We start from the raw sequence: 27,170 nt of genomic DNA, 5'->3' as shown, positions 1-27,170 counted from the left end.
CTCACCATTTAATGCTACAACAACTGCCTTTATTAAATAGAGTATGTTACATTTTTGGTCCCTATGTATATATCTGGTTTTATGTTTGAGGTTATTATAGCATTTTGTTTGTCCATCTTCCAAATTAAATGAAAAAATTTGGTTCCTAAGTTTATATGATTTTTACAATTTTCGTCCCAAATAAGTAGCGATTTTATTTGGAACAAAGTCCAAAAAGGTTACAAAATTTTGAACAAAAAATTGCAAAAGAAAACTTTTTGCGACCAAAATAAAAAAATCACAAATACTTAGGTGCTGTTGTTTTTTCTAAGGTAAAATGTCTGTAGTTTGCGGACCACATTTGTAGACCTCTGCAACAGAAGAGGTGGACCAAACGTCTGTAGTCTGAAAAAAGAAGATTATTTGTTTTTTTCAGTATCTGCGGGCTATTAAAATAAACTAAAATCTAAATAAACTGAATTTTTTAAACTACAAAGTGAATTTTTTAATCTATTTATGACTTTGTTATAAATAATTAATAATTCTAAATCAACTTTTATATATTATTGTATAAAAAACGAAAATAAGAATAATACAAATTAATGTATATATTTGATAAAAACCAACAATTTTGGTTGCAAAGTTATGCTTAAACATTGTAATTAGAAATCAAAGAATTTGATATATAAATGAATAGAAATAAACTTCGATTTTTTCAATTAAATCAATTAAAAACGTGTCATAAATATTTTTTTTCTAAGAAATTGACGATGCTTTATTAAATAATGTTTTATAAAATTTGGCACAAAAAATATAAGAATATATTATTATTATTTTTTTTCATATTTATATAAACAATTTCAACGACCATTATTGTAATAAGCTTTTATTTATAAACTATGTGTAAGACCCATGTATTACATGGGTTTATTTATATATATATATATATATATATATATATATATATATATATATATATATATATATATATATAAAATTATAACAATTTGAAAACTTTGAATTTATAAGAAAAATGAGAATTTTTTTGAATTATTAAAATTAATGAGGCTTTAATGTATTGAGTACATTACATATATAAACCATTTCTAATAAATACCTTACATATTAAATGTGGAATTTTAATTTAATAAAATGAAAAATACAATAAATTGACAAGTGGAAAATAGAAAATTTAAAAATTCTAGAAAATGTCATGTGTTCAAATGAAGGAGAAAAAAACATGTGGCAAAAAACCTTCATTTATTATAGTAGATTTGTCAAAAATATCATGTTTGTGTCGTCGAGCTTTTTGTTTAAGTATTGTAATTTTTTTTTTCAAACTGTTTATTACTAATAAAGTTGGAATAAATATAAATTAAAAAAAAACTAAAAAAAATAAAGTATATTTGTTTTTTTAGGCTATAAGATGTTTGAAGATGTTAGAAGACTCTGGTCCACATTTGTACCAAAAAGAGGCGCACAAACATTTTTAGATCTGTAGTCTTAAAAAAAACAAACAGTCTGCGAAGGCTAATATTTGCGTGTGGTCTGCGCTGCATAGACAGAAGAGGCCTAGAAGACCTGCGGACAAAAAACAAACACCGCCTTAGGGACGAAAATGTAATTTACTTTGAACCTTAAGTTCCCCCAAGGCTTTAACTACGAGTAGGATTATGGATTTCGATGGAACCGATCCAATCCAATTGTATTATGTCAACCGATCTAATTGGATGTTGTATTGGATTGTTTTTGTCCATTGGATATTTTTGATTGGTTTAATCGGTTGGTTATGCATTATCCAACAAATTCTAATCCCTTTCTATCGAATAATCAAATATAACTATGATAACAAAAAAATAAAACCACACACAATTAAGTTAAATAAGACTACCAAAGTAATATTAACTTCAAGTCTTCAACTTATTTTTTATTAAAGAACTAATAATATTAATTGGATTTGGATAATAATATTGGATTAAAATTTGGTTATCCATTGAATTTTCAAGATGATCCAATATCCGATCCAATCAAATTGAATTTTGAAAGTTGACATCCAATCCAATTGGTCGGTTTGTATTTGGCTCTGTCAATTCTAATTGGATCGTTTAATTTTTGTACACCCTACCTCTAACTGCCTATCATTAAGTGCTACATTCTTGTAGGGTTGTAAACGAACTGAGCTTCAACGAACCATTTGTGATTCGTTCAGTGGTAGGTCCGTTTATGTTCGTTTATTTACTAAATGAATGAACATGAACAAGATTGTTTGTTCATTTAGTTAAACGAACGACCATGAACATTGGTGTTGTTCGTTTATTTACGTTTGTTTATGTTCGTTTGTTTAGGTATAGAACTAATAATACTATGTCGTTTTGACTTAAAACTACGTCGTTTTTATCGTAAGATTTGTTGTAATGCATGTATTTATGTATGGTTCTATGTTTGGAAGTTATTGGTCGTTCATCTTTATTTATGTTCGTTTATGTTTATGTTTGTTTTTTTTTTTCATTTATGTCCGTTTACATCTATTCATTTGCTTTCGTTTATATTATGTTCATTTAACATCTTAATGAGTGAACATAAACGAAGTAATTTCTTAAAAAAACAACCATGAAAAAAAAACTCGTTCATTTATGTGTCCGTGTTTGTTAATTTGTTCGGTTAAACTTAAATGAACGAACGTGAACACACTTAATTCGTGTTTGTTCGGTTCGTTTACAGCCATATATTCTTGTATGGAACATTCTTACATGAATACTGTTACTCTACTAAGGTAATATTTTTTAAATAAATGTGTAATGTTTATGAGAGAAATACGTAGTATATCTCCATAATTGGTCCACATAGCAAAAGTAATAATAAAGACAAAAAATGAGATTGTGTCTAGTTAATATGGGTCACTAACAATTCCAAGGTGACATGTTTGGGATAAAACAACAGGTTAAGTCTTGACAATGACAGTGTGGGTTTTTTTTTCAAGTTGTATTATTACTCATCTGGGCAGGGCCAGCCCTAGAGGATGGGCAAGCTAGACGACCGCCCCGGGCCTCACGAAATCTCGGGGCCTCTCAAGTTACGATTAGTTTGTATATATATATATATATATATATATATATATATATATATATATATATATATATATATATATATATATAGTTTTTTATAATATAAAAGATAATGTGCAGCAAAGAACTAAATGTGAATCCAGATGAGATGGTTGACGCTTGACACTTTAATTTATAGAAGTCATAGGCCTGAGTTTGAATCTTACAGCTTTCCTTTTTGAATATTTTTTTATTTGTCTGATAGGTTTCTAAAGAGACTTTTCAGTTTTCAAAGCAAACGTTTTTACCATCCAATAAATCAAACAGGCTTCTCGGTTCCCAAAAACGAACTTTTATTTTAGGGCTTTTTTTCATTCAAAAAATTGATTATGATTCAATATTCTCCATCGTCTAAGCATTTATACTCCATCGATCAAGAATTCAAGATCCCTTCCCCCTTCTTCAGAAATCAAGAAATCAGATTCATCTCTCAAATCTGATTTCACACAGAGGCAAGGGCACAAGTGTAAGACTTCAAATATTATTTCGCTAACTCTGAAGAATTTACAACCTTGAAATCTTATTTCGCTCCTATTTTTGGTGTTGCATACAAACTATGTTGTTATTCTTGCCTTCTTAATGAAAGTTGTAAACATGGTTGCTTTTTATTCTTGGTGTGTGTGCGCGCACGCATGCATGCATGCGAGTGTGTGTGTTAATCAACAACTCAATCAATGATTTTAAGTCAATTAACGTTGGTATAGTGGTAAAAAAATGCATTTAAACTATGAAAATATTAGGAATTTTTTAATAGTTAAAAAGTTAATAGATAAACTATTTTAATAAGATTTCCATAATATAGTGTGTAAGTATATACGAAAGCAATCATGTAAGCTTTGATTAACTGGTGATTTAAGGGGCCCTTTTTTATTTTTGCTCCGGCCTCAAATATGCTGGGACTTGCCCTGCCCCTGCCTCTAGGGGATCTCTTTGCAAAGTTGTCAATCATCGATCATAGTGGGCTTCTAAATACATGATTAATATGCAATAGATATGCTACCAACGTTGTCTTGTGCAAGTCGATCAATTATCAATCATAGTGGGCTCCTTGTACATTTTATCGACTTATTTCTTTCTGCTTCATTATTTTTTATATTTTTGTGCATGGTTTTACTTGCAGACCTTTTCCCCTCTTCACATGAGCTAGTACCTACTTTCGGCACTCTTCTTCTATTTGTTTTTACTATGTTTGTATTTATTCATGTTTTACTTGTTGACATTTGTCCTTCATGTGTAGATTTTTTTTGTCTAACAAGATCTTTCAGACATACACCGTTTCACTCCACTTTATCATTCATTGTGGACTTACATTTTTGTAAACGGGGATCATATGCAGTATGGTTGCGATACAAATTAAGTAATTTATTTATTTTATTATGATTTCTTTTATTTGTGTCGAAAGTCTTCTAGAGAAACAATCATCAATCTTACGGTTTGGGTTGTCAACCATCCTACCTCCTTTTACCCCATTTATATGGGACTTGGATAATGTTTTATTTTTGTTTTTGTTATATGGAGTATAGAACTTTATATGTCTATTATTATGCCAAATTAGATAGCAAAACAAAATTCATCAATCCTTAATAACAAGTTACATCAAATTGTATATTGTAAGTAACCCATTGACCTGCATTCAACTTTTTGCCATATTCAACACCTATGGTCATAGAGGTTCGTCTGTAATGACTCCATAAAATAGCCTCATATTTGCAACGAAAGATTAGTTGGTGTGCAAAAGCTGACCCGAAGGAAAATCCAATTCCAAAATAAATAAATAATATTTGTAATCCAAAATGTTTGCCAATTCTTAATCTCAAACCGTGCCAAATTGACAAGTTTGGGCTAATGATATATAAGATTGTTGGATTGTAGAACTTAGAGGTGGTAATTTGGACTTAATTTACTTATGAATAGTTAATATCTAACAAGTAAAAATGAGTATATTAGCTAAAAACAAATAAGTCGAATGGGGTTGCATGGTTCAGAAGTTGGGAGAAATGTACTATTTTGTAGGGAAAACCTTAGAAAAACCAAACATAATTTCACCAAATGCTTAAAAAAACCACTATATTATTTTTTAGTATACTAAAACCCTTATATTTTCTAAAATTTTTATTTAAGGTTTTATGAGTTTAGAAAAACCTACTTTATTTTCATAAAAGGATTAGAAAAACCATTATATTATTTTTTTTAGTGCATTTAAACCCTCATATTTTTTTTATTCTAATGAATTGTAACAATAGAAACGTTAAGAATCGAGTACATAACATTTTTGGCTATCTAAGATTTACCGAACTCAATGCCTTAAATGATACATTTTAAAAAATATAAGGGTTTTAACGTACAAAAAAATAATATAGTGGTTTTTTTAAGACTTTGATGAAAATATGTTGGGTTTTTATAAGATTATCCCTATTTTGTATTACATACATGATACAACTTGCTTCATAATAATTGGTGTGTTTGGGTTAGCTTTTTTAATAAAAAAAAAATGATTTTCTAGCCTTTTGAAACTTTATTTTTTCTTGTCCAAAAAACTATTTTAAAAGCACTTTTTAAATGCACAAACACTTTTTTAGTTTATTATCTTTTTAAAAAACTAACAAGCTAATAAGTTATTTTTAAAAGTTATCCCAAACACCCACGTTATAGATGCAATTTCAACAATTTATATGAAAACGTCAAACATGTCAATCTACTCTAATAAATAAATATGATTTTGCCACATGTCACATTCTCATTCATTTTGTCACATGCAGAAACACCTATATAGTTGAAGTCTTTACACATATATGCTTTTTTTTAAATATAACAATAGTTTTAAATTTGATATAATATTTTTTTATAGTAAATTGATATAATATATTAATTATTTTGAATTATATGATAATATATACATCTATTATAACTTCATAATCTCAATCGTTTGAATGATTTCTACCCGCGAGTTACACATGAATTAAATTAAATATAATATATGATATAATGTTATTTATAGTTGTTGTTATTATTAATTAGGTCTTTTAAATTTATTTGCTTAATGTTTTAATTTCTAACATTATAATTATTTAAACATCAAACATTAATTTTTAATTTTAAAGGTAACAATATAATCATTTATTATAGAGTTATTTTAAACTATTGTTATTGTAAGATATTTTAAGCTACTTATTTAAAAACTTTTAACGATTATAAAAATAGCTTTGGGAAATATTTTAGTTAAATCGAGATTACATTTTAGTTTTTTGCATTTATCACTACAATTTATCAATTTTAACTATTTACAAAATATTCTTTGGTTTTTAAAGGGAACTGAAATTTATATTTAAGTTGACATTGTAATATTAAATTTAAGTTAACAATTTAAGTATTTTGTCAAAAGTGTTCAAAACTTGTAGCTTTAAACTGACAATGATTTACATATAACAACATATTAAATCTAATAAATAAAATATAATATTTTAGAAGTTAAACACATAACTTTATAAGTAGAAGTAAATATATTATTTTAAAATTGAAATTTAGTTTATTTATGATTACACTTTAGGTTTGATATTTGTTTAACCTTATTAACTAACTTATAATCATTATTAGAAAGATGCTACGATTTATCACTTTTAACTATTTATAAAATATTATTTGGGTTGTTTGAGTTAAACTAAAATTTATATTTAAGTTGACCCTGTAATGTTATGTTTAAATTAATAATTTTAAGTATTTTATACAAATTTTTCCAAAATTGTATCTTTAAAATGATAATAGTTTATATCTAACAATATATTAAAACTAATAAATTAATTATAATATGTTAAAAGTTAAAAAAAAATAACTTTATAAGTAGAAGTAAAGATATTATTTTAATATTGAAATTTAGTTTATATATGATTACACTTTAGGTTTGATATTTATTTAACCTAATTAACCAAATTATAATTATTATTAGAAAGAAATTGAAAAGTCATGGGAGTTTCAAATGAATGTGGTGAAAGGAAAAATGCTAGCTTTATAAGTATATAATGATTCCACATAATATTAAATGTACTAATAAACGCATATCATTTTCATTAATAAATAAATATGATTTTGCCACATGTCACATTCTCATTCATTTTGCCACATGTAATTTTGTGGTAATTTTAAATTAATTTTTATTCCACATGTCATTTTATGGTTTTTCTATTTTATTAAATTCCACATAATATTAAATGTACTAATAAATGCATATCAATTTCATTAATGAACTTTCCTTTTAATTTCAAAATTACCAACTTAAAGTTTTATTAATTTCTTTTATTTACTTATATAAATTATTTGTTTTTAAAAGATACAAAAACACTTTAATTTTTATAATTCAATATTTTTTTTACTTTTCTTATAAATTCAAACTTCTTAAATGTTTAGAATTTTATATTTAATTTTTTTCTTTTAAATAAACTCATATAATACATGGGTCTCACAGCTAGTTCAAATAACAAATAGCTAAAAACGTTTTGAAACTTTAAGTCGGCCAAAGTAAATTTACGACCCCTTAAATTGCTTTATTTAAGAAAGTTGGATCTTTAGTTGTAACAACCGGTTGTTGTATAAAATGACCTATTTATGAAAAAAAAATGTTGACAATTTAATTCAACTGGTATATGAGATCCGATCCGTAGGCATGATTCAACAAACAAATCATATTAAATGTTGATATTACAACAGAAACACTGTTTGTTATATAACTGATTATGATATGATATTAATATGTGACCAATCAAACCAAGAGGACAATTTAAGTTTTCAACAATTAATATTAAAACAAGTTAATATGGGTTAAATTATAACACACAATTTATTAAACAAATTAGTTAAAAAGAAAACGAATACATTTTAAGTGTTTACAACATCTTAAATTGTTTTATTCATGGAAAGATGGATCATTATATTTTAAGTTACTAGTTTTTGCATTCATACATAAGGGTCAAGTCCATCATAGAACTCATTTTCATGAGAGAACCAGAGAACTCAATCTTAGGCCCAGGGCCGGTTTAGAGCAAGGGCGAAGAGTAAGGATGGGATTTAGAATCGAAAAACCGGACCGGAACCGGAACCGAACCGGAACCGGACCCGTTAGAACCGGAATATATAGAACCGGGTCCGGTTCCGGGTTTAAAAATTGGCTTTATCCGGGTTCCGGGTAATCCGGGTTTGGGTCCATTGGGTCCGGGTAAACCGGGTCTAAAATCCGGAACCGGTTTTTGGAACCGGAACCACTTTTAGGGCCGGAACCCGTTGTTGTGAAACGTTTACAAGATGCATATCTTATTCGTTTCAACTCCAATTGACATACGCTTTTTTCCAACATGTAGTTTAGAGTTTGTACATGATTCTAGACTATAAATTTGTCATTTTTAGTTTTATATTCGTTGACTTACAATCCTCAAAAGTCGAGATATCAAAGCTGAAAGTTTTTAGTTTTTTAGTTTTTTTGTATTCGGTGAAAGTTTTAAAACATGCATATCTAATTCGTTTGAAGTCGGATGGACATGTGGTTTTTTCCAACTTCTAGTTTACAGTTTGCACATGAGTTTAGACTATAATTTTGTCATTTTTAGTTTAACATTTAATGATTTACAGTCCTCCGAAGTCGGGATATCAAAACTGAAAATTTTCAACTTTTTAGCTATTTGTTTTTATACTTTGTATTATGTGAAAATATTAACATAAGCATATCTCTTTCGTTTAAAGTCGGATTGACATGCAGGTTTTTCCAAAGTGTATTTTAGAGTTTGTACATGATTTTAGACTCTAATTTTGTTAATTGTGGTTTCGTATTCAATAAGTTACAGTCCCCCAAAGTCGGGATATCAATATAAAAATTTTCAAAGTTCAACCCACTAAATAGTAAGTAATTACCAAAAAATTCTAGTTTTTTTGGGTTTTCCGGTTCTAAACCCTCTTTATCCGGTTCCAACCTACCCACTTTGATGTTTCCAGGTTATCCGGTTCTAGACCCACTTTACCCGGAACCATACACGGAACTGAACCGGAACCGGTTCCTATATACCGGTCCGGTTTCCGATTCTATAAAATCTCGTTAACCGGTTCTGGGTTTTCCGGGTCCGGGTCCATCCGGTCCGGGTTTGGACCCACTTTCATCCCTAGCGAAGAGGACATTGGCACAGGGCCCACTTTTTTAAGGGGCCCATTTTTTAGTACTATGTTCAGGACACCCTTTGATGAACATAAAAACGTAAAAGAAGATTTAAAAACTTTCTTTTGTAAAGAACACGACAAAATTTATTCTTAAATTTTAAAAGTCATTTGTCGTGTTATTTTTGAAAAACATTTTTTAGTACTATTTTCAGCTCTTAATTTTAGCTCTTGAAATTAAAAGTCATTTGTCGTGTTCTTTAAAAACTTTATTGATGATTTATGTCAGGTTTAGATACATCAAGTTAGTGTACTTTAAAAATAAATAATAAGAATAAAAAATAAAATAAAAACTTAATTAATAGTTAGAACTTCCCTTTCCTGATTTCATTTTTGTACATAATTACTTTTGATGATGTATTCATATTATAGTTATATTATAATATATAGTTATAAGTAAATTAGATACTTATGTATTTATAGATTTAAAAAAAATACAAGTCGAGAACTTGTCGTGAACAATCATAAAATATATGAGTATTTTTTTTTAATATATTTTGATTATTGGTATAAGTTAATAAATAATTTGCTATAAGATGATATTACTAAACCGACCCGGTAACCAGAATTTGTACTCCTTTATTCTATTGAGAACGAAATTTTAGAGAGCATAAACTATGAAGAGTTGATCAACCAATCTGTTAACAAGAATGCTAGGAGAGTTGTACGGATCGTCGGTTAGCTGTTACGATATGTAATTAATCACCAATATACTATGATTTTGCTATATTTATTGCTATAAAGATTATCGTCGTTAAAAAAAATGTTTTTGTAATTTAATTCGTTCCACGTTAAGGCCTAAGGGCCTTTTTTTCCGGCTCGTCCTAAGCATTTGAATCCTCAGGACTGGCCCTGCTTAGGCCTTAGATGAAAACAATCGACAATTGAGATCACAAAGCAGTTGGACAGTTAACTGTGGTTACAAAATGGTTGGTGTCATCAAATGTATTTGATCTAAAAAAAAGAGGTGATATTTCCACTTAAGCTTTTTATTCATCCACTTAAAAATAATATGATTTGACTTTTATATCTCTATTTTAGAGAAATATGATTAGGGATATAAAAGTTAAATCTTGTAATCTAATGAGACCCTCTATAATATTTCTTTATTAAAAAAAAGTAGAACATAAAAATACATTGACAGGTAAATCCAACTCAATAAATAAATCTTAATACCTCAAAACTCTCAAAGAATTAACAAGTTCAAAATCACTTAAATAATATCAGCATATATATTTATATATGCTAAATCACCTTTTGATCTGATATGATAAGCAGTCCGAATGAATTTTTTTTCAAGGTTGCTTTGTGTTGTTCAGTTTGAGCATTTTCTCACAATATCAATCGCTAGGGTTTGTGGTTACAGTTTCACAAGTGCAATCTCAAGGGAAAGTTGTTATCTCAAGCGTCGATATGATTCAGGAAACCATCTACCCAATATGCGATACTTTAATTCCACAACTAGTGCAAAGATAGCGTAGCATGGAAGATGCAATAATGCAACAATTAAGTACCTACGTGTCACGTTTTGAATAAATAAAAGGGTTAGATGCTGAAATAGTAATGTAGTTTAATTGATTTGTTTATTATATCAATCCTACTTTTTTTTTTTTTTTTTTTTTTTTTTTTTTTTTTTTTTTTACTTTTACATCGTTTGTATTTTGAAAAATCTACTTGATTGTAGCAATGTAGTACATATACAAACCAATTTTTATTGTTGTAATTGGGTTGATATTCACGGTATAATACCCTAATAAAAAAATTGAAAATACAATGCTATAATCTGATAGATTTTTTTTAGAGTAAAATGCTTTAATAAGAACAAAACAACTAAAGTACAATGTTGTTATAGAAAGAAATAGAAGTATAATGTTATAATATACATGTAAATGAAAGTATGTTGCTATTTCTTGGGTTTAGTCCTTCGAAAAGATATCAACATTGAGAGTAAATTTATGGAAGTCATGTCTGAGTTGATACAAGGTTTAAAAAAATCGTTTGACTATTCATTAAACGTTGAAATTGTTTTTCATGAAGGCACAATAGAATAATCTTGTGGACCCAAATCAATACCACCCACTAGTTTACTTGTAATCATGATAATGAGCAATAAAGTCTTATAAATATGAAGATAAAGAATGTATTAGAGTTTTCATCAGATATTTACAAAGGAGATTCTTGCAAACAGGTAAATTATTATGTATGGAATAAAAAACAAAAGTTTCTATTCATTTAGGCCATATACCATTTTCATTTAATGTATTCTTATCTAAAAGTGACGAGAAAGATGATGTCATTGTATATCTTATTTATAATTATTTATTTAAAGAAAGAAAAAAAAACCTTGATGGGACCCACAAATTATTTAAGAGAAATGGGCAATGAATAATGGAATTTAAGATGGGTATTAAATGAAACACGTCTAAAGATTTTAAAAGATCTTATTTATTTGAGTAAACTGCAATTTTGGTCCATGTCTTAATGTACTTAGTTGTTCTTTTGAGTAATTTGCATTTTTGCTCCAATGATAGCTGTGTTTTGCAACTTTGGTGCTAAAATGTTTTCTCCTGTAAACATGCCCTAATTTTCATAATTTATAACAATTTTGGTCTCTGTTCCACCTTTTAGTTTATTTTTTACAAGTTTTTATAATAAATTTAATTAACATTACTTACACCTAGCAATGGGAATATGGTTGAAATTTATTGTTTCCTATGAGGATTAGGAGGAAGATGAAGAAAATGAAAGAGACAAGGGTATATTGGTAAATTTTACGAAGTTATCAACTTGGTTGTTATTTCTTAACTTAAAGGATGCAGATGTCAAAAGTATTTTATGAAACCATGACATAAGGACCGGAATTGTAATCTTATTTTTGGATCTAAAGAAAAAAAAAAACAGCTAAGCGAAGGGACAATGGTGTTTAAGAATACATACCATAACGGAGCAAGGTCCATAGACAAGTCAAGAAACGGATACGGCCACCTGGAAATAAGAGAAAATTGATATAATTATAAGAGTTAATTACAAATTTGGTCCCTATACTTTACTCAAAATCACAAGTTTGGTCCATTTTTTCGAAACCTTCCCAAAGTTGTCACTAAGTTTGTATTTTGTTTTGAATTCGGTCCCTATGTTTTACTAAAAATCATACGTCTGGTCCAATTTAAGAGTTGCATATCATTATCAGAGGGACTACTCTGTAACGAAATGCAAACTTAAAGATGACTTCGGGAACTTTTCAAAAATCGGACGAAACTTGCCATTTTTGGTAAAGCACAGGGACCAAATTTGTAATTTAATCTAAGTTTGAGAAAGAATGGCATACCAGGTATTGACGAAGGCATGGACAACCCATTCAAAGATTACGTAAAAGGCAGTAAGGAAGATAAAGTATGAAATTCTGTGCCAAGGGAACCGCTGAAAGGAGAGATTTCATAAGATTTAATAAAAAAAAGAAAAAATAAATAAACATAAGAAAAAAGTAAAGAAAATTACCAAGCTATTCAAGGCTGTGTCTCCAAGGAGGAAAACAAGGTTAAGTGAGTGTGCAAGAACTGTCAACTGTCAGACCAGATAAAAAAAACATACAAAATGCCTTAATAATAGAAAAACTGAAAGTACAATATTGTAATATAAAAGAAATGAAAGTAGAATGCTATAATTAACAAATAAGTGAAAGTATGTTGCTAGATCTTGCATTTAGCCCTGATAATAATGGACAACTTCGTAATTTTTCATTTGGAAAATTTTTTAGAATATTTTTTTCCAATTTTCCTGAGACATTGAAAAGCGAAGATTTTCTTCTTCAAGGTATGTCACCTATTATGAGAAATTAGTAAAAACACCAAACACAAAAATGTTTGGTAACACCAATATTTTATGTATTTTTTATCTTGTAATGTAGATGACATGGTGTTGCTTTTTTAAAGTGAAATCAATATGTGTTGGGAAGGGAAACTTTTTAAAAAATAAGAAGGAAAAGAAAAGGATAAAAATTGTGGTCTATTGGGTTGATGCTAAAGTCAAATTGTCAACACATAGTTTTATTTATAAACCAATTTCGTGAACAATATTAAAATCAAGTTTACAGCAGAGTTTGGTTATTTCTGAAAAATGGTGATATAGACTGTTCTTCTATCCACTTTACACTTTTATAAACATAAAATAGAAAGCAAAGACAAAAGTATTACAAAATAATAAATAACTCAAAAATAAAAATTAACAAGCGTAAGTACTTACAAAATTCATTGGATAATCTACAAGGGTAAGAAATGGGACGATCACAATCCAATAAACAAAATCTGTTAGCATCACTGCCCCTGCAGTCATCTGTGTAACATAAACAAGTAAATATGAAAAAGCAAGAAATAACAACATACTTTTGTCTATTTGTGTATCATAAGATCCTAGTTTTATTTCTTTCTATTAAAGCACTCTACTTGAAGTATTTTTCTAATTAAGGCGTTGTAATTTGAAGTTTGAAAAAACTACCAATCTTTTCCATTTAGGACATTATACTTTGAAAAAATCTACTCAATTATAGCAGCAAAAATTGCTTTTGATGACATTTCTACAATAGTGCAGATTTTTCAAAGTGCAATGTTGTAATGGGAATAAGTGAAAGCAAGGTGCTGTAAAAACAAATGATAGAAGTACGTTGTTATTTCTTGCATTTAATCCATACAAAAAATGTCATAAAAATCTCGATGCGATAACGATTGGATTCCAGAACACCCACATGTTCACTTTAATCTACATATTTAGGAAAACATACGAAAAATGTATCGTGTTCTTTTTAGAAAAAAAATCAAAACTTATAAACAGTTGATGTACCTGGAAAACAATTTGAAATACATAACACCAAAACTCAGCACTCAGCAAGAAACAACTTCCTTCCTGCTGATTTGATGCACTTTCCAAATCTTGAGGATTGAGAGGGGCATATATTGCTTGCTGTTCGTTACCATATAAGCTATAAGCAGTAAACATCTTGTTGTAGCGAAACAATCCGTAGACTGAAAACACTGATCCAAACTGCAAAACAACTTGAGGACATTTGTAAGAACAGATAGGTTAAAATTCATGAGCTTCATGTCGTTTGAAGTTTAAAAATAAAATGTAAGTTTTCTAATGTGAATCGGTTTATGTGATATAACTATAAAAAGCAACAACTTAAGAGGAGGAAAAGATATACCGCAAAATAGAAGATAACCAGTGTAAAAGTCCACCTATCCAGAAGATAAAAGAAAATTTTAGAAACTTCCACCACAAGAAAACCTAAATGCAATAAATAGCAATGTACTTTCATTGATCTGTTTATTATAGCATCATACTCTCATTTTTTTTATTATAGAGTTTGTAGTTTAAAAATTCTACACAATTAATATTATAGCAGTGTCATCCAAATACAAAGCAAATTTTCACCGCTATAAGCCTATAACTGGATAGATTTTTTAAAGCATAATGTTATGATAAGAAAAAATAAATTCAAAGTACATGCTATAATTGGGTGGGTTTTCAAAAGTAAAATGTATTAATAAGAAAGAAAAATCGAAAGTATAATGTTGTAATAGAAAGAAATGAAAGTAAGATGCTATAATACACAAATAAATGAAAGTATGTTTTCATTTCTCTCATTTTGCAAATATATATAGGTATCGATTGAAAAAAGAAGATAATGACTTACTGAGTATAATAGTAAAATAAGTCAGTCCCTTGTTGAACAACATCAGCAGTGCAAGCGGTTAAAAGCAAGCAAAATGAAATGATTCTGAAAGCCAGTAACCAAGCAGGGTGTATCTCCTTCACACATGGCATCCATGCTTCACATTCATACAATGAAGAAGCCTTTTTTTGTTGGTTTCCCTCTTTGTAAGTTTCTGAATCACGTGAGTTGTCATACTTCCAAATCAGAAAGAATGCTAAAATTATGGAACCAAAGACACATATTGAACATAACAAGAATCTCCAGTTCATCCAGTAATCCAGGCTAGTAGTATCAATTTGTGAAGGAAGATCCATCCTGTAAAAAACACATAAAGTTCATATAATGCTTAACTCCTAGCAACAATCAGCTTTGACTGTTTGGGTAAAACTGATTATGATTCTCATTTCTGGTTATTTTAAGGTCAAAATAATCAGATGCCGAGTTTCAGGTAAGATTTTACTTGAGTTACAATTATCACTTTCAAGCGATTCCTAATTTAACCAGATTTCAGAACGGGATCATGATACTAAAAAATTCAATTCTGAGATCGACAAATTGAGAAACAGAAATCTAGCAGTTGACCATATATTCCGAGTCAAATGAAAAGAACACACAAATAGAGCGAAAGTAGTTGCATTAATTGATTTTCCGAGTTTTGTATAAACCTAAAACAAGCATAGCTGAAATCACACATTCAAACCAGTGCCGAACTCAAATAGAAATCAAAACAAACAGACAAACGTCAGATTCTGCAGGATATGAAATATGAATCAACATATATACGAAATACAGTTGAAGTCATACACTAAAATGCCAGTAGAATACTCGAATTAAAATCAAACAAACAGAGGAACGGCAATTTCTACGAGCTATGAATTAAGACAGATATGCGATTGAAAACTCACATAGAAATCAAAACAGCCAAACGAACGGTAGTTTCTACGAGGCACGAGCTATGAAATATGAATCAAGATATATACACAACTTCGCTTAAATCATACACTAAAAACCAGAGAAAACTCACATAGAAATCAAAACAAACAGATGAACGGCAGTTTCTACGACGAACTAATCCAGAGATACATATGAGATGATTTGTCATTGCAGAAGTAGCTGTGAAATTGTCAATAGAAAACTTACCTTTTTTTTTCCGGTTCTTACGACGGAGAAGATCTAAGATGTTGATGTGGGAAATGCTATGCGGAATCTGAATGGCGTCTCATGATTATTGATTTATTTCTTAAGGAAAAGAGAAAATCTCGGGGATGCTGTAGTCAACGTCTCAGTGAGTAGACTAGTGGCCACAGTCCATTTGGATGCAAGGATTCAGGCCATACACTTCGACACGATTGGTTTTGGTTTGGAGTTTGGACCCCACTTACCATCTTTTTTTCTTTTTCTTTTTTCTTTTTTTTTTCTATAAAATAGTATACCATATATATAGTTTTATTTAATAAATATATTTTCAAAATCATATATTTAAAATATATTTTTATTAATAAATTTATCAGACCAATAATTAAGATACATTTAAGACTTAGATAATTGTTCATATATTCATTAAATGCAATTTGCTTAAATGTTACTTAAAAGATAACTATGTTAGCTATACATCATATTTGATGTATGAGTTTGTTTCATAAAACTAAATTATTTAGTATCAGAATGATTTTAATCTATTATAATCTTAAGAGGAAATGGAGTTGGAACCATTTAGATGTCGTTTTTTTTAATCGGTTAGCATTGAATATGTTTGATACAATATTTGTACGACCTTTAAATAGTTAATAAACTCTATTTTCTTATAATCATTCAGACATTCAAATATTGCATCAAACATGTAGAATGTTAAGATATTGATGTGATATTTAAATGGGTTTAGAGGTTATAAACCCCCATCTTCAATGTGTATGGTAGGAGATGTCAATTTAATAATTTTTAGAATAAAATATTACCATGTGGTTAAATGTATTGCAAACATGAATATTCAATTTTAAATATTTGCAATATAATATTTTAATTGTAATAATAAGGCTAAGAATAAGGTATGTAGTTGCACAACTAACTGGAGCAAATATTATATTATCTCATAATCGTTAATCTTATTGTAGTCAATAACTTAATTTTGGATATCATGATAATACAATTAGAAAACATATTTTCAAATACTCTCTTAATGCTACTAATGATTTAGCGGTCCTAAACATTATCCTGAAAGTTCTAAATAATTCTTCGATTTGTGAAAGAATGTTTCACATGGATATCATGTATTAGTTGATTTTTATATGTTGAACATAATTTTTGTGTGAAAATGGTGCAACCATTAAATAAATTGAAATATTTTTGGTTTTTGGAAGGCATGCATTATAACCTAAAAGGGCCTATTTTCCAAAAGTGTACATAACATATTTATTAAAGAATGATGACTTTAATTTGACTTTAAGGTCTAACACGATAACCTTAAGGACCTATTTTTCAAGCTTTGATGGTAAATTTGCAGACCTATCTTATGTCCTCTTATGAGGAGAATCGGTATGATTTTTACTATTGTGTAGGTCCATTTAAGTCGATGTTTTGCACTTAGGAACCCATTTCAATTTATATAGAAAAAATGTTCAGCTTAGCATTCTTTCTATAAATTAGAGGCACTCAAGGGGTAATGTGCAACGATTTTGAGAGCATTATAAAAGTTTTAGATTGATTTCTTAGTGTTTTATTCCCTTTGAGCATCATTTTTTGTTTTCATTAAGGGTTTGGGAAAAATGTTGTAATCATGTTAGACTTACCTTAGGGTATTAATAGGAACGGGTATTAATAGGAACATGTTAGATCCAAACCGATTTGAGGTACAGAGCAAAAGTAAATATAAGGCCCTTAAGAAAAAAAAATCCACCATATATCATGCTCCGGTATCTCTCCCACATTGCTTTGCATTTTTTACATCTTTCATTCTTTCTCAAAAACAACCCTTTGAAACACCTACAAATTTAAAGAGTTGAAAGAATAAAAATTAAGTGATTAATATATTTCACTTACCATCAGATTCAGACTCAGGCCAGAAACATATTAGCAAATTAGTTGACAAAACATACAATCAGAAATCATAAACTTGGAGAGTGAGAGATAGAGTCGTAGTCCAGTTGAGGGCATCACTTAAACTTGACCGCTTCACTTAATTGTCTGAGAAATTGTCGCCACCGATGCATCAGTTTTTCACACCTCAATACCTTTGTGAATGTGATGAAATCCATATAAACGATCTGACATTAATTTGGGGCCCCCAAACTAGTTGGGTTGTGGGAGGTCGCCTAGGTTTCCACACTTACGGACCAGCCCTTAATAGGAAATCTAGACGTGCATACGGTTCCATGTAACAACCTGAAATTTCATATCACTTCTTGTAACTCAAATTGTAATCCAATTCGACCAACCAAACGTCGTTTCCAAATTCGTTTCCGATTTCGTCAATTAATTAAGTCATTAACTTGTATTAACCTAAAATGACTTAATGAGTGTCTTAATGTCATTTGAAATCAGTCTAACATCCCATAATAGTCATCGGAATAATTCTAGAATCGACCATATTGGGTTACGACAACTTAGTCGGGTGCGACCAAAAGCCCTGTCTAACGCTGGTATCGAGTAGAATTCCGTCGTGTCCAATTCCCGAGCACTATATAAATGATTCAAAGCTTTCATTTGAAGCTTTTGGCCATTTCTTCCATAAACACTTCCAACCTCTCTCCTCATCTATAATCAAAGGTCCAAAAACAAAGATTTAAGGCTCCAAAACAAAGAGGTAACATCCCTAACTTGTTATCTAACCTCTTTAGCCTTCAATTTGATGTTTAAATTGAGTTTTAGGACCTAGAACATGTGTTTACGGCCAAGGATCAAGCTTGGGCCGTAAACACCTAAAAATGGGGTTTTTAAGCCAATTAACCCTTCCAAATCATTGTTGGGACTTAGATACGACCTTAAGGCTTGCAAATTGGGACTTAAAACATTTAAAACATGAATTTTGAAGGACAAAAGAGAGTTTACGGCCAAGGCTTGTTCTTGGGCCGTAAACTCCTCAAACATGGGGATTTAACACCTTAAAACATGTCAAAATGCCTTGTAACTCAACCAATAGCTTTGTAATAAATACTAGATCCATCTAAAAATAGTTTAGGGGTTTGTAACATATCAAAATGCCTCATATAAGAGTTTACGGCCTAGGCACATACCCTTTGGCCGTAAAATCCTAAATCTATGTCAAATGATGCCCCTAATTCACCCCATAGGCTTGGAAAAATTTCTAGAATCACATGTGATTGTTTTAGGTGTCAAAAATTTATTTATTCATGAGCATAGGAGAGTTTACGGCGATAGAACATACTTCTGGGCCGTAAACTCCTAAAATGATGTTATATGGTGCTCAAAATTGATACCAAACCTTGGAAAATTAATTAGAATCACATGTGATTGCTCCTTGTGCCTCAAATCAATTTTTCTTTACCCTAGGAGAGTTTACGGCCGTAAACTCCAAGTTTAAGGCCGTAAACTCCCTTTTAAATGGTATAAATCCAAACAAATTAATCCAAGGCATTTTAGAATTCCATTCCAACAATTCCCATGTCCATTTAAGCCATTAAACCCTCAAAATCACACCAACATGAGTTTACGGCCGTAAACTCATGTGTGTGTGTGTTTTGTGGCTGTAAACTCCCTAATATGTTTACTCTTGGGGAGTAAAATCAAGTCCTAAGTCCCTAGTGTCAATATACGTCCGTAGATATCACCCGAGTCACTCCAAATGCTCGTTTTGAGGTGTTTAACCTCGTTGGAGTGTAATGTTCCATATGATTAGTGATTGTAAATCTAATTAGTTATATATGGACATTATTATATTTTACATAGGGACATCACGAGTAATCAAGCCCCGAACCAACGTCTAGTATCCGAAACCGTCGCATTTCCGAGTCTGGTGAGTTCATACCCCTACCCTTTTTCACTGTTTTTCATTGTTTTCAGGGGGGAACACAAGCAAAGTACAAGGGTTTTCTTGTACTCAAAACTTATTTTCGTGTGTGTGTGTTTCACATTTCATATGCTTTTAATACTGATATATACAACTGATAACCAGTAGAACATGCAGATCACGTAAACATTTATTTGTGAAATGGGTTTTATAAACTGTTATGTTTTATATATTTCACAAATGGTTTTCCACATTTTATCAGTTAAAAGCATGACATTAGAACACATGAACAATATAATTTGTACACTGTCTTGTCCTCGGTAACATTCCACAGAGATACGCGAATGGAGGATTATCATATTATTACTAGTAAATTTGTTATTCCTGTATGATTGGAGACACGTCCTCGGCGAACACTCCACAGAGATACGCGAGTGGAGGACTACACCCGTAACCAGAATCTCTGAGATTTAGAGAGCGTGACTTGAGTGTATAGATCTATACGGGGCTGACTACCCCACACCTGGCTGCTAGCTACAGCCGAACCGAAATGGTTCAAGGGTGACGAAAGTCATAAGGTTGTGGACTACTTATTGCCACATGTTCAGTCTTTAGTATGGTTATGGAACTCGCAATTAGGATAACATAGATTTACTTATAGTAATAATGAATAACTTATACATCTTTTACATTGATAACCAACATTCAGGAAAGTATGAGACTTTCCTGGGAAACCTTGTACATAACCAGGTCTAACAGAATACATCTTTACAATGAAAACCAACATTCAGGAAAGCATGGGGCCTTCCTGGGGAACATATACTTAACTAGAAAAGTGTAACAAAACAGATAACATTACATCTTTTACAAATGATAACTCACAATCAAGAAAGTATGGGACTTTCCTGGGGATACATTGGAACTCAAGCAGAACAGTTTAACAAACCAGATAATCAAACTATACATTTTTCACATGAGTAACATGTTTTCAGTGTACAAACCTACTATACTTTGTAATTGTGAAACAACAATCAACTTTTAAGAAAATGTGGGATTTTCTTGGCATGTGTTACATTTTTCAGAAACAGAAAGGGAGCATGAACATTTTCACAAAACTACTTATGAACTCACCAGCGTTATGCTTATTTTCAAAACTGCTTGTGTTTTCAGGTCAACGTTAGAACAGGTATCGAAGATCCTTTTTGCTTGAAGTCGAAGTGCTCAGAAGACCCGTTTCATTTTGTTCATATATAAATATATTATGTAACACAACTGTACAACTTTACTTTTGAAACAATTGTAAAACTTTTATATGTAATGTAATGGTTGTTCTACTTTACTTACTATGTACATTGGATTTGATACTCAACGTGGAGTCAACCCCGGAAATGTTTCCGCCTTTCTTTTTTCAGGGTGTGACACCAACAGATTGTGTCATTGATTTTAATGTCACAACACACTTATTGTAATTTAAATCAACACAAGTATCGAATGGGGATTTTAATTGTGATCTACATGTTGGAGGGTGAGGCGTGCACACTTATATATAAGTTGAATTCGATTTTGAACACAACGAAATAAAGGGGTCAAGGGGCTTCCTTGTGGGGGACAAGTGGAAATTACTAAAAGACTTCTACATGAAATTTTTTTACTTGAATTGTACTAGAAACATGCTAAGAAGGAATCAAGGTTGAATAAATAGGTAAATTTGGGTCTCCTTGGGACAACTCAAGCTTTATAACGACAAAGCTGCCATACTATCTTGGCTGCCTAAGTGGTCTTGGCAGCTTGGAAGCAAGTTTTCTGTATAGGCAACTTTGACAAGTGGTTGAAGTTGTTTCACCATTTTTTTCATGAACCCTTTTATAACTACATATTTCATTGTTTTCGTTGATTTTATCTATTTTCCGGATTGATGGTCACATATGCTCATGTTTCCCTTATTTAGAACTCTCTTTTGAAATCTAGCAATCCATATATTCTGTGGAAACATTACTTTATGTTTTGTGCATAAAATAGAAATTGTTCCTTAAGGATTATTTGAAATGGATTTTCTCAATAACCCATAAATAAATTATCAAACAATATGAAAAATGAACATACATGGTCCTTAAAAAATTCCATATTTTTTATTACGAAACCTTATTTTCGCACTTTTTTCTAATATATTTGTACCAGCCTCATATATTGTTATTCACTTTCATGCTGATTTGGATCCTCCTTCAATAAAGATATAATCATCTTCTCAAATGAATGTACATTATCAGGTTGATGGCGGAATCATGTAAATCTTTAATTTGTATGGTTGGTATTTATTTCAGTTGGTTAATTTTGTTAGTTACATTTACCTTAACTTATCTTTGATCTTGTGCTCGTTGGGAAGCATACAATAGTTATGTTGTAAGTAGATGCATTCTTGAAGAGTTGCCATTCTTGATTGTCTGAAAGGAATAATTTTGTATGCATCATGAATCAGATGACATGATAGATAAAAATATTTATATTGAATCATACAGTTATAAATATATGATAAATTAATTATAATCATCAAAAAAAATTCACAAGTTAATATTGCAATTATCAATCCATACACAATTATGTTCGAAGATTAGGTTTCCAGCGACTCCGGCGACTTCGGACATCTTCCCGCGTCTTCGTCATTGGCTCCGGCGGGATCAAACGTCATTGACTTTTCCGTCTCGCCTAGTCTTCCTTGGTTTTTCTTGTTGACTCTCGTTGGTTGGTAATGAACGGGGGCATCAATCTCAAATAGCCTCAATGAATCACAGAAGGCTCGAGACTATTTCCAAGCCTTTCTTTGTGACTAATTTCTCTCCTGATGCAAACGCCAAGTCCTTATGGGAGGAATATGATAAGGTTGGGAAGGTGGTTGATATTTACATTGCTAGGAAACTATCAAAAATTGGTAAGCGATTCGCATTTGTTCGATTCATTAAAGTTAAGGATGATCTATTGTTAGAACAAAAACTTAGAGACATTTGGATGGGATCATACCACTTATTTGCTTCTGTTGTAACGACCCAAAAATCAAGGGTAAAATTTTCATTTTTAAATGTAGCTAAAGCATTGATACTATTTATTGAAAACATTTCAGATCATTATTAAGTAAAATATTTATCAGATTTTATCCCAAAATCATTCATTGCGGAAATCATAGGTGTGTGTACTGCGATCAATCCAAGCCTTTCTTTTCCAAATCGATGATACCTGAAACCATAAACAAAACTGTAAGCACGAAGCTTAGTGAGTTCCCTAGAGCATACCCCACACAATCTAAATAACCACATAATCTATATCAGCTATAACAGCTACATAAACTGTAACAATCGCATAAGCATGCATATACACATATGAAGATGTCATGGAAACCCTCTAAGGTCTTATTCACATACTCACGTAAATCATATCAACTACACCAGCCATGCATATAAACATACAGGGAAGCCTTGGAAACCCTCTAAGGTCTTACACCGGGTGCCCTGGAAACCCTCCAGGGTCTTAACCCACTGTCATGGGAACCCCCACATGGTCTTCACTAACTGCCAATCAAACCATACATACCAACATATAATCTAATCACGCAAACACATAAGGATGCCCTGGAAACCTTCCAGGCTCTTACACCGGGTGTCATGGGAACCCCCACATGGTCTTAGCCCAATGCCATGGGAACCCCCACATGGTTTAAATTAAGGATGCCATGGAAACCCTCCAAGGTCTTACACCCTAGTGCCTCGGGAACCCATCGAGATCTTTACCTAGGATGTCGTGGAAACCCTCCAATGTCTTACACCTAAGTGCCTCGGGAACCCCCGAGGTCTTCCATGCAAGTATCACAAAGACCACTATCATATCATGTACCACATAATCAATTAGCATACCACATAATCACTAGCATACTCCCTATCACATAACCAGCTAACATGCCACATAATACTTCAGCTAGTGTATCACATATCATAAAATGGGCCAACATTGGTGCCTTAGACCCATTGGTATGGTAAGGAGACTCACTTGGCACTGCTGAAGTCCCGTGGATGCAAATCCAGCTGCAGGTTGACATATTCCCGAACTGCCAACATCAAACAATACCCAATTAATATTTGGGTCCCAATACATAACCATAAGTTCTTGGAGTAACAGGCTACATTACCCCATCTTGGCTTGATTCAAGTCCAATGCCCAATCCATTTATTCCAGTCCAACATTTGACATTCTAGTGGCCCCATAGCATATAATCATTAAGGCCCAAACTATGGCCTATTTATGACCCAATTTTCCAGTTGGGTCCAAACCCTCATATGGGCCTTACCCTAATCCCATCAACATATTCTAGTCCATATGATTATTCTTGGATGGCCCATTAATAATCCAATCATCAAGGCCCAAAAGAAAGGCCCAACAATAAACCCAAGTGAAATTAGAGTTACACATAAAATAATGATTAGGGTTAAGTGTCTCTACTTAACCTCTTAGGACTTAATCCATTAAGTCCCACATTGTCTTAGGTTAATTTGCAATGATTATTAGTTAATATTTTAAGTTCATTTAATAATCCCGATGCGGTCTCGATAAATCCCAAATTAGGGTTTCATGACATTAGGGTATTCCAAACCCTAGCTAGGGTTTCCAACCAATCTTAGCCCAATAGGCCCAATAGCTAGATCCTTTGATCAATTAGGGTTCATTAGGCCCATTAGGGCTTCATTAGGCCCATTAGGGTTTCAAGCATCCCAACCGAATCAAACAAGACAAGGCAAAGCATACCGCCACCCGACACGGCGGCCGGTGGTGGTGGTTAGGATGTCTTTTCATTATTCAATTTCTAATTACAATTTATAATGCTTAAACCCCAAAAATAAACACACACAACCACCCCCGTAGTTGCCGGCGGTGGTATGTGGTGGCAGCCACCACCTCACGGTGGTGGTGGTGACCTTTTCTTGGTTTCCAGCTAGACAAACACCCACAACACATAATAGAAGCAGAATCACACACCCAAGAACACACAATACATTACACATGGTCTTGCTCGCAAAAGGAATCCAACAGATGGCGTAAGGTAGCAGATGGCGACTATCGGTCGGAGGACGTCATCAGAATGGATCAGTTGCTGGAGCAGTGGTGGTGGAGCAACAACGGAAAAGGGTGGAGAAGGAGAGTGGGTAGGGAATAGTTATTCTAGCCGTCGCAACATCTGGTTACAGTTTCTTCTTCAGTGGAAGCGAGCAACGACGGCAGCAGCTTCGATATTCGACTTCGATGGTTGTAGGAGTTGCGGCGGCTTGGTTTGGCAGTTAAAGCAGCTTCTAACGGCAGCAGCTCCGCATTTTGCCGCTGGCCTCCGGTGGACTTCCCGAATGTACACAGCATTCCCGGCAACGGCGGTGTTGCTACGATGGCAAGATATCGGTGACGAAGGCGAGCTTCCATGGTGGCGACGACCAGAAGTGAAGAAAGAGGTGCCAACTGTTAGAAGAGGGAGGCATAAGGGTGGTGCGGCTGAGTGTTCTAGGGTTAGGGTTACCGGGACTATATACCCGCCTCCCATATAACTTCCTTCCATAATGACAAGATTGGTCCTTCCCTTCTCTTTTTCTTTCAAACTAAGTCCACAATTTACCCTTTCTACCCTGACTTCAGAAATTTATTTCAACTCTAATCCCAAAATTTACCTAACAGCCCCTCAGCTTTCAAAATCCTTTCATACCAAATCCAATACTTACCAAACACCCCCTGTCTTCTAAAATTATTTACAAAATAAATCCCAAAAATACACTTTAGCCCCCGAATAATCCAAATTATAACGTTTGGCTCCCCAAAACCAACACTTCGCTAAATAATATGAATTTAGGTCGACTATTCTTTCATCAATTTTTATCTGTTTATTTATTTAATAACCAATATGATACAACTCTCCCCCACTTAAATTAGATTTTGTCCTGGAAATCATTCCTTACTATCCGTTACACGCCCAACAACTTGGGCGACATGGTCACAATCTTGGGCACACCCTAGCCTTCCCAGGGTAACCGTGACCAACCGTCGCAAGGTTCTAGAACCCGAAGATGAAGGAATTTCCTGCAAAAAGATCACATCTACTCCGTCCGACTTCCGAAATCTCAAGAGGGTCTTTCTCCCTGACAGACCGCCCGCACTGAATCATTGTCGAATTTATTATATTGATCTCCCAACTGGCTACACAACTTCTAATAACAGATTCCCACTAGAAAATAGAGTCACAAAACAAATTTCCCTATAGTACACTTATACCTGACCGAAGTTCAGATAATCCCTCGAAACAACGGACATCTAACCGATTGCTGAGCCAAAACACACTCCGCAGTCCCATGCGGCCTATGAGGGATACCTCGTCCGACAATAACTGCCCTAACTATACCGCCACTTATAGCTCATCTAATCCTTCTGATCCATCCGATCATAATACGCCGAAAATCTGTAACGATGCAAAAAGGTGAATGCTGCCAGAATAATTGTAGTCTTACATCACAACCGGTCCCCTTTGACCTACCGTTCCCTGATTCCAATCATACTGTGACCTACTCACAACCTTCCGAACTGCCCCATACTAGCCTAAGTCATCCGAACAAGTCCGTGAATGCTATAGCTACCCTGCAGCCCGTCTGTATTTCCCACACTATCTGGCGGTTGTGAATGCTACGGCTCCCCCGTAGTCTTACAACACTTTTCACACTTTTTGACTACTAGTGAATGCTATGGATGTTGGATAAGGTGTCTAAGTCCATAACTATTTCTGGTATGTACTTGACCCGGTTTGGCATGGTCCATTTGGGTTGCATGACATCATGCATTTGGATAGACTAAAATGAGAGAAATAACACTTATGGTTTATTAATATATTATAAGTTCTAATATATTAATAATATTATTTAATTAGTATTGAGCAAGAATTAATTTAGAATTAATTAAGTGATCAAAAGGTGACTAATTAAATATATGGGTTGATTGTGTAAATCATCCATACTTATATAGTGGGCTAATGCTTCATGAATTATCAGGTTGGGCTAAAACCTATAGGATGCTCCATGGATGCTCCATGGTGGTTATAGAACCCATGGGTCATGGAAATGAAAGGTCACGATAATTAGGGTTTACATGGTGTAACCCTAATTGTAACACACTATATAAGGATCCTTATGTTCACCAAAATCGGCACTTA

At 32.1% G+C, this 27,170-nt stretch overlaps 1 protein-coding gene across 1 annotated transcript; it reads right to left on the bottom strand.

Moving 5' to 3' along the window:
- Positions 1-10,359: 10,359 nt before the first annotated feature.
- LOC145097892 (plant/protein) lies at positions 10,360-16,293 on the bottom strand. The gene is made up of 9 exons (XM_079035551.1): positions 16,126-16,293; positions 14,965-15,300; positions 14,473-14,506; positions 14,112-14,312; positions 13,518-13,607; positions 12,774-12,839; positions 12,604-12,695; positions 12,213-12,260; positions 10,360-10,789 (listed from the first exon to the last, which is right to left on the bottom strand). The coding sequence occupies exons 2-9, from the start codon at positions 15,297-15,299 to the stop codon at positions 10,672-10,674; spliced, it is 984 nt and encodes a 327-aa protein (XP_078891677.1). The 5' UTR covers position 15,300; positions 16,126-16,293; the 3' UTR covers positions 10,360-10,671.
- Positions 16,294-27,170: the final 10,877 nt, after the last annotated feature.

The sequence above is a fragment of the Lactuca serriola genome, chromosome 4 (genome assembly GCF_051521515.1).
Source record: "Lactuca serriola cultivar US96UC23 chromosome 4, Lser_US96UC23_V15, whole genome shotgun sequence".
Lineage (NCBI taxonomy): Eukaryota > Viridiplantae > Streptophyta > Magnoliopsida > Asterales > Asteraceae > Lactuca > Lactuca serriola.
Note: the sequence above shows the minus strand (reverse complement) of the source record. Positions and strands in the feature narration are given on the sequence as shown.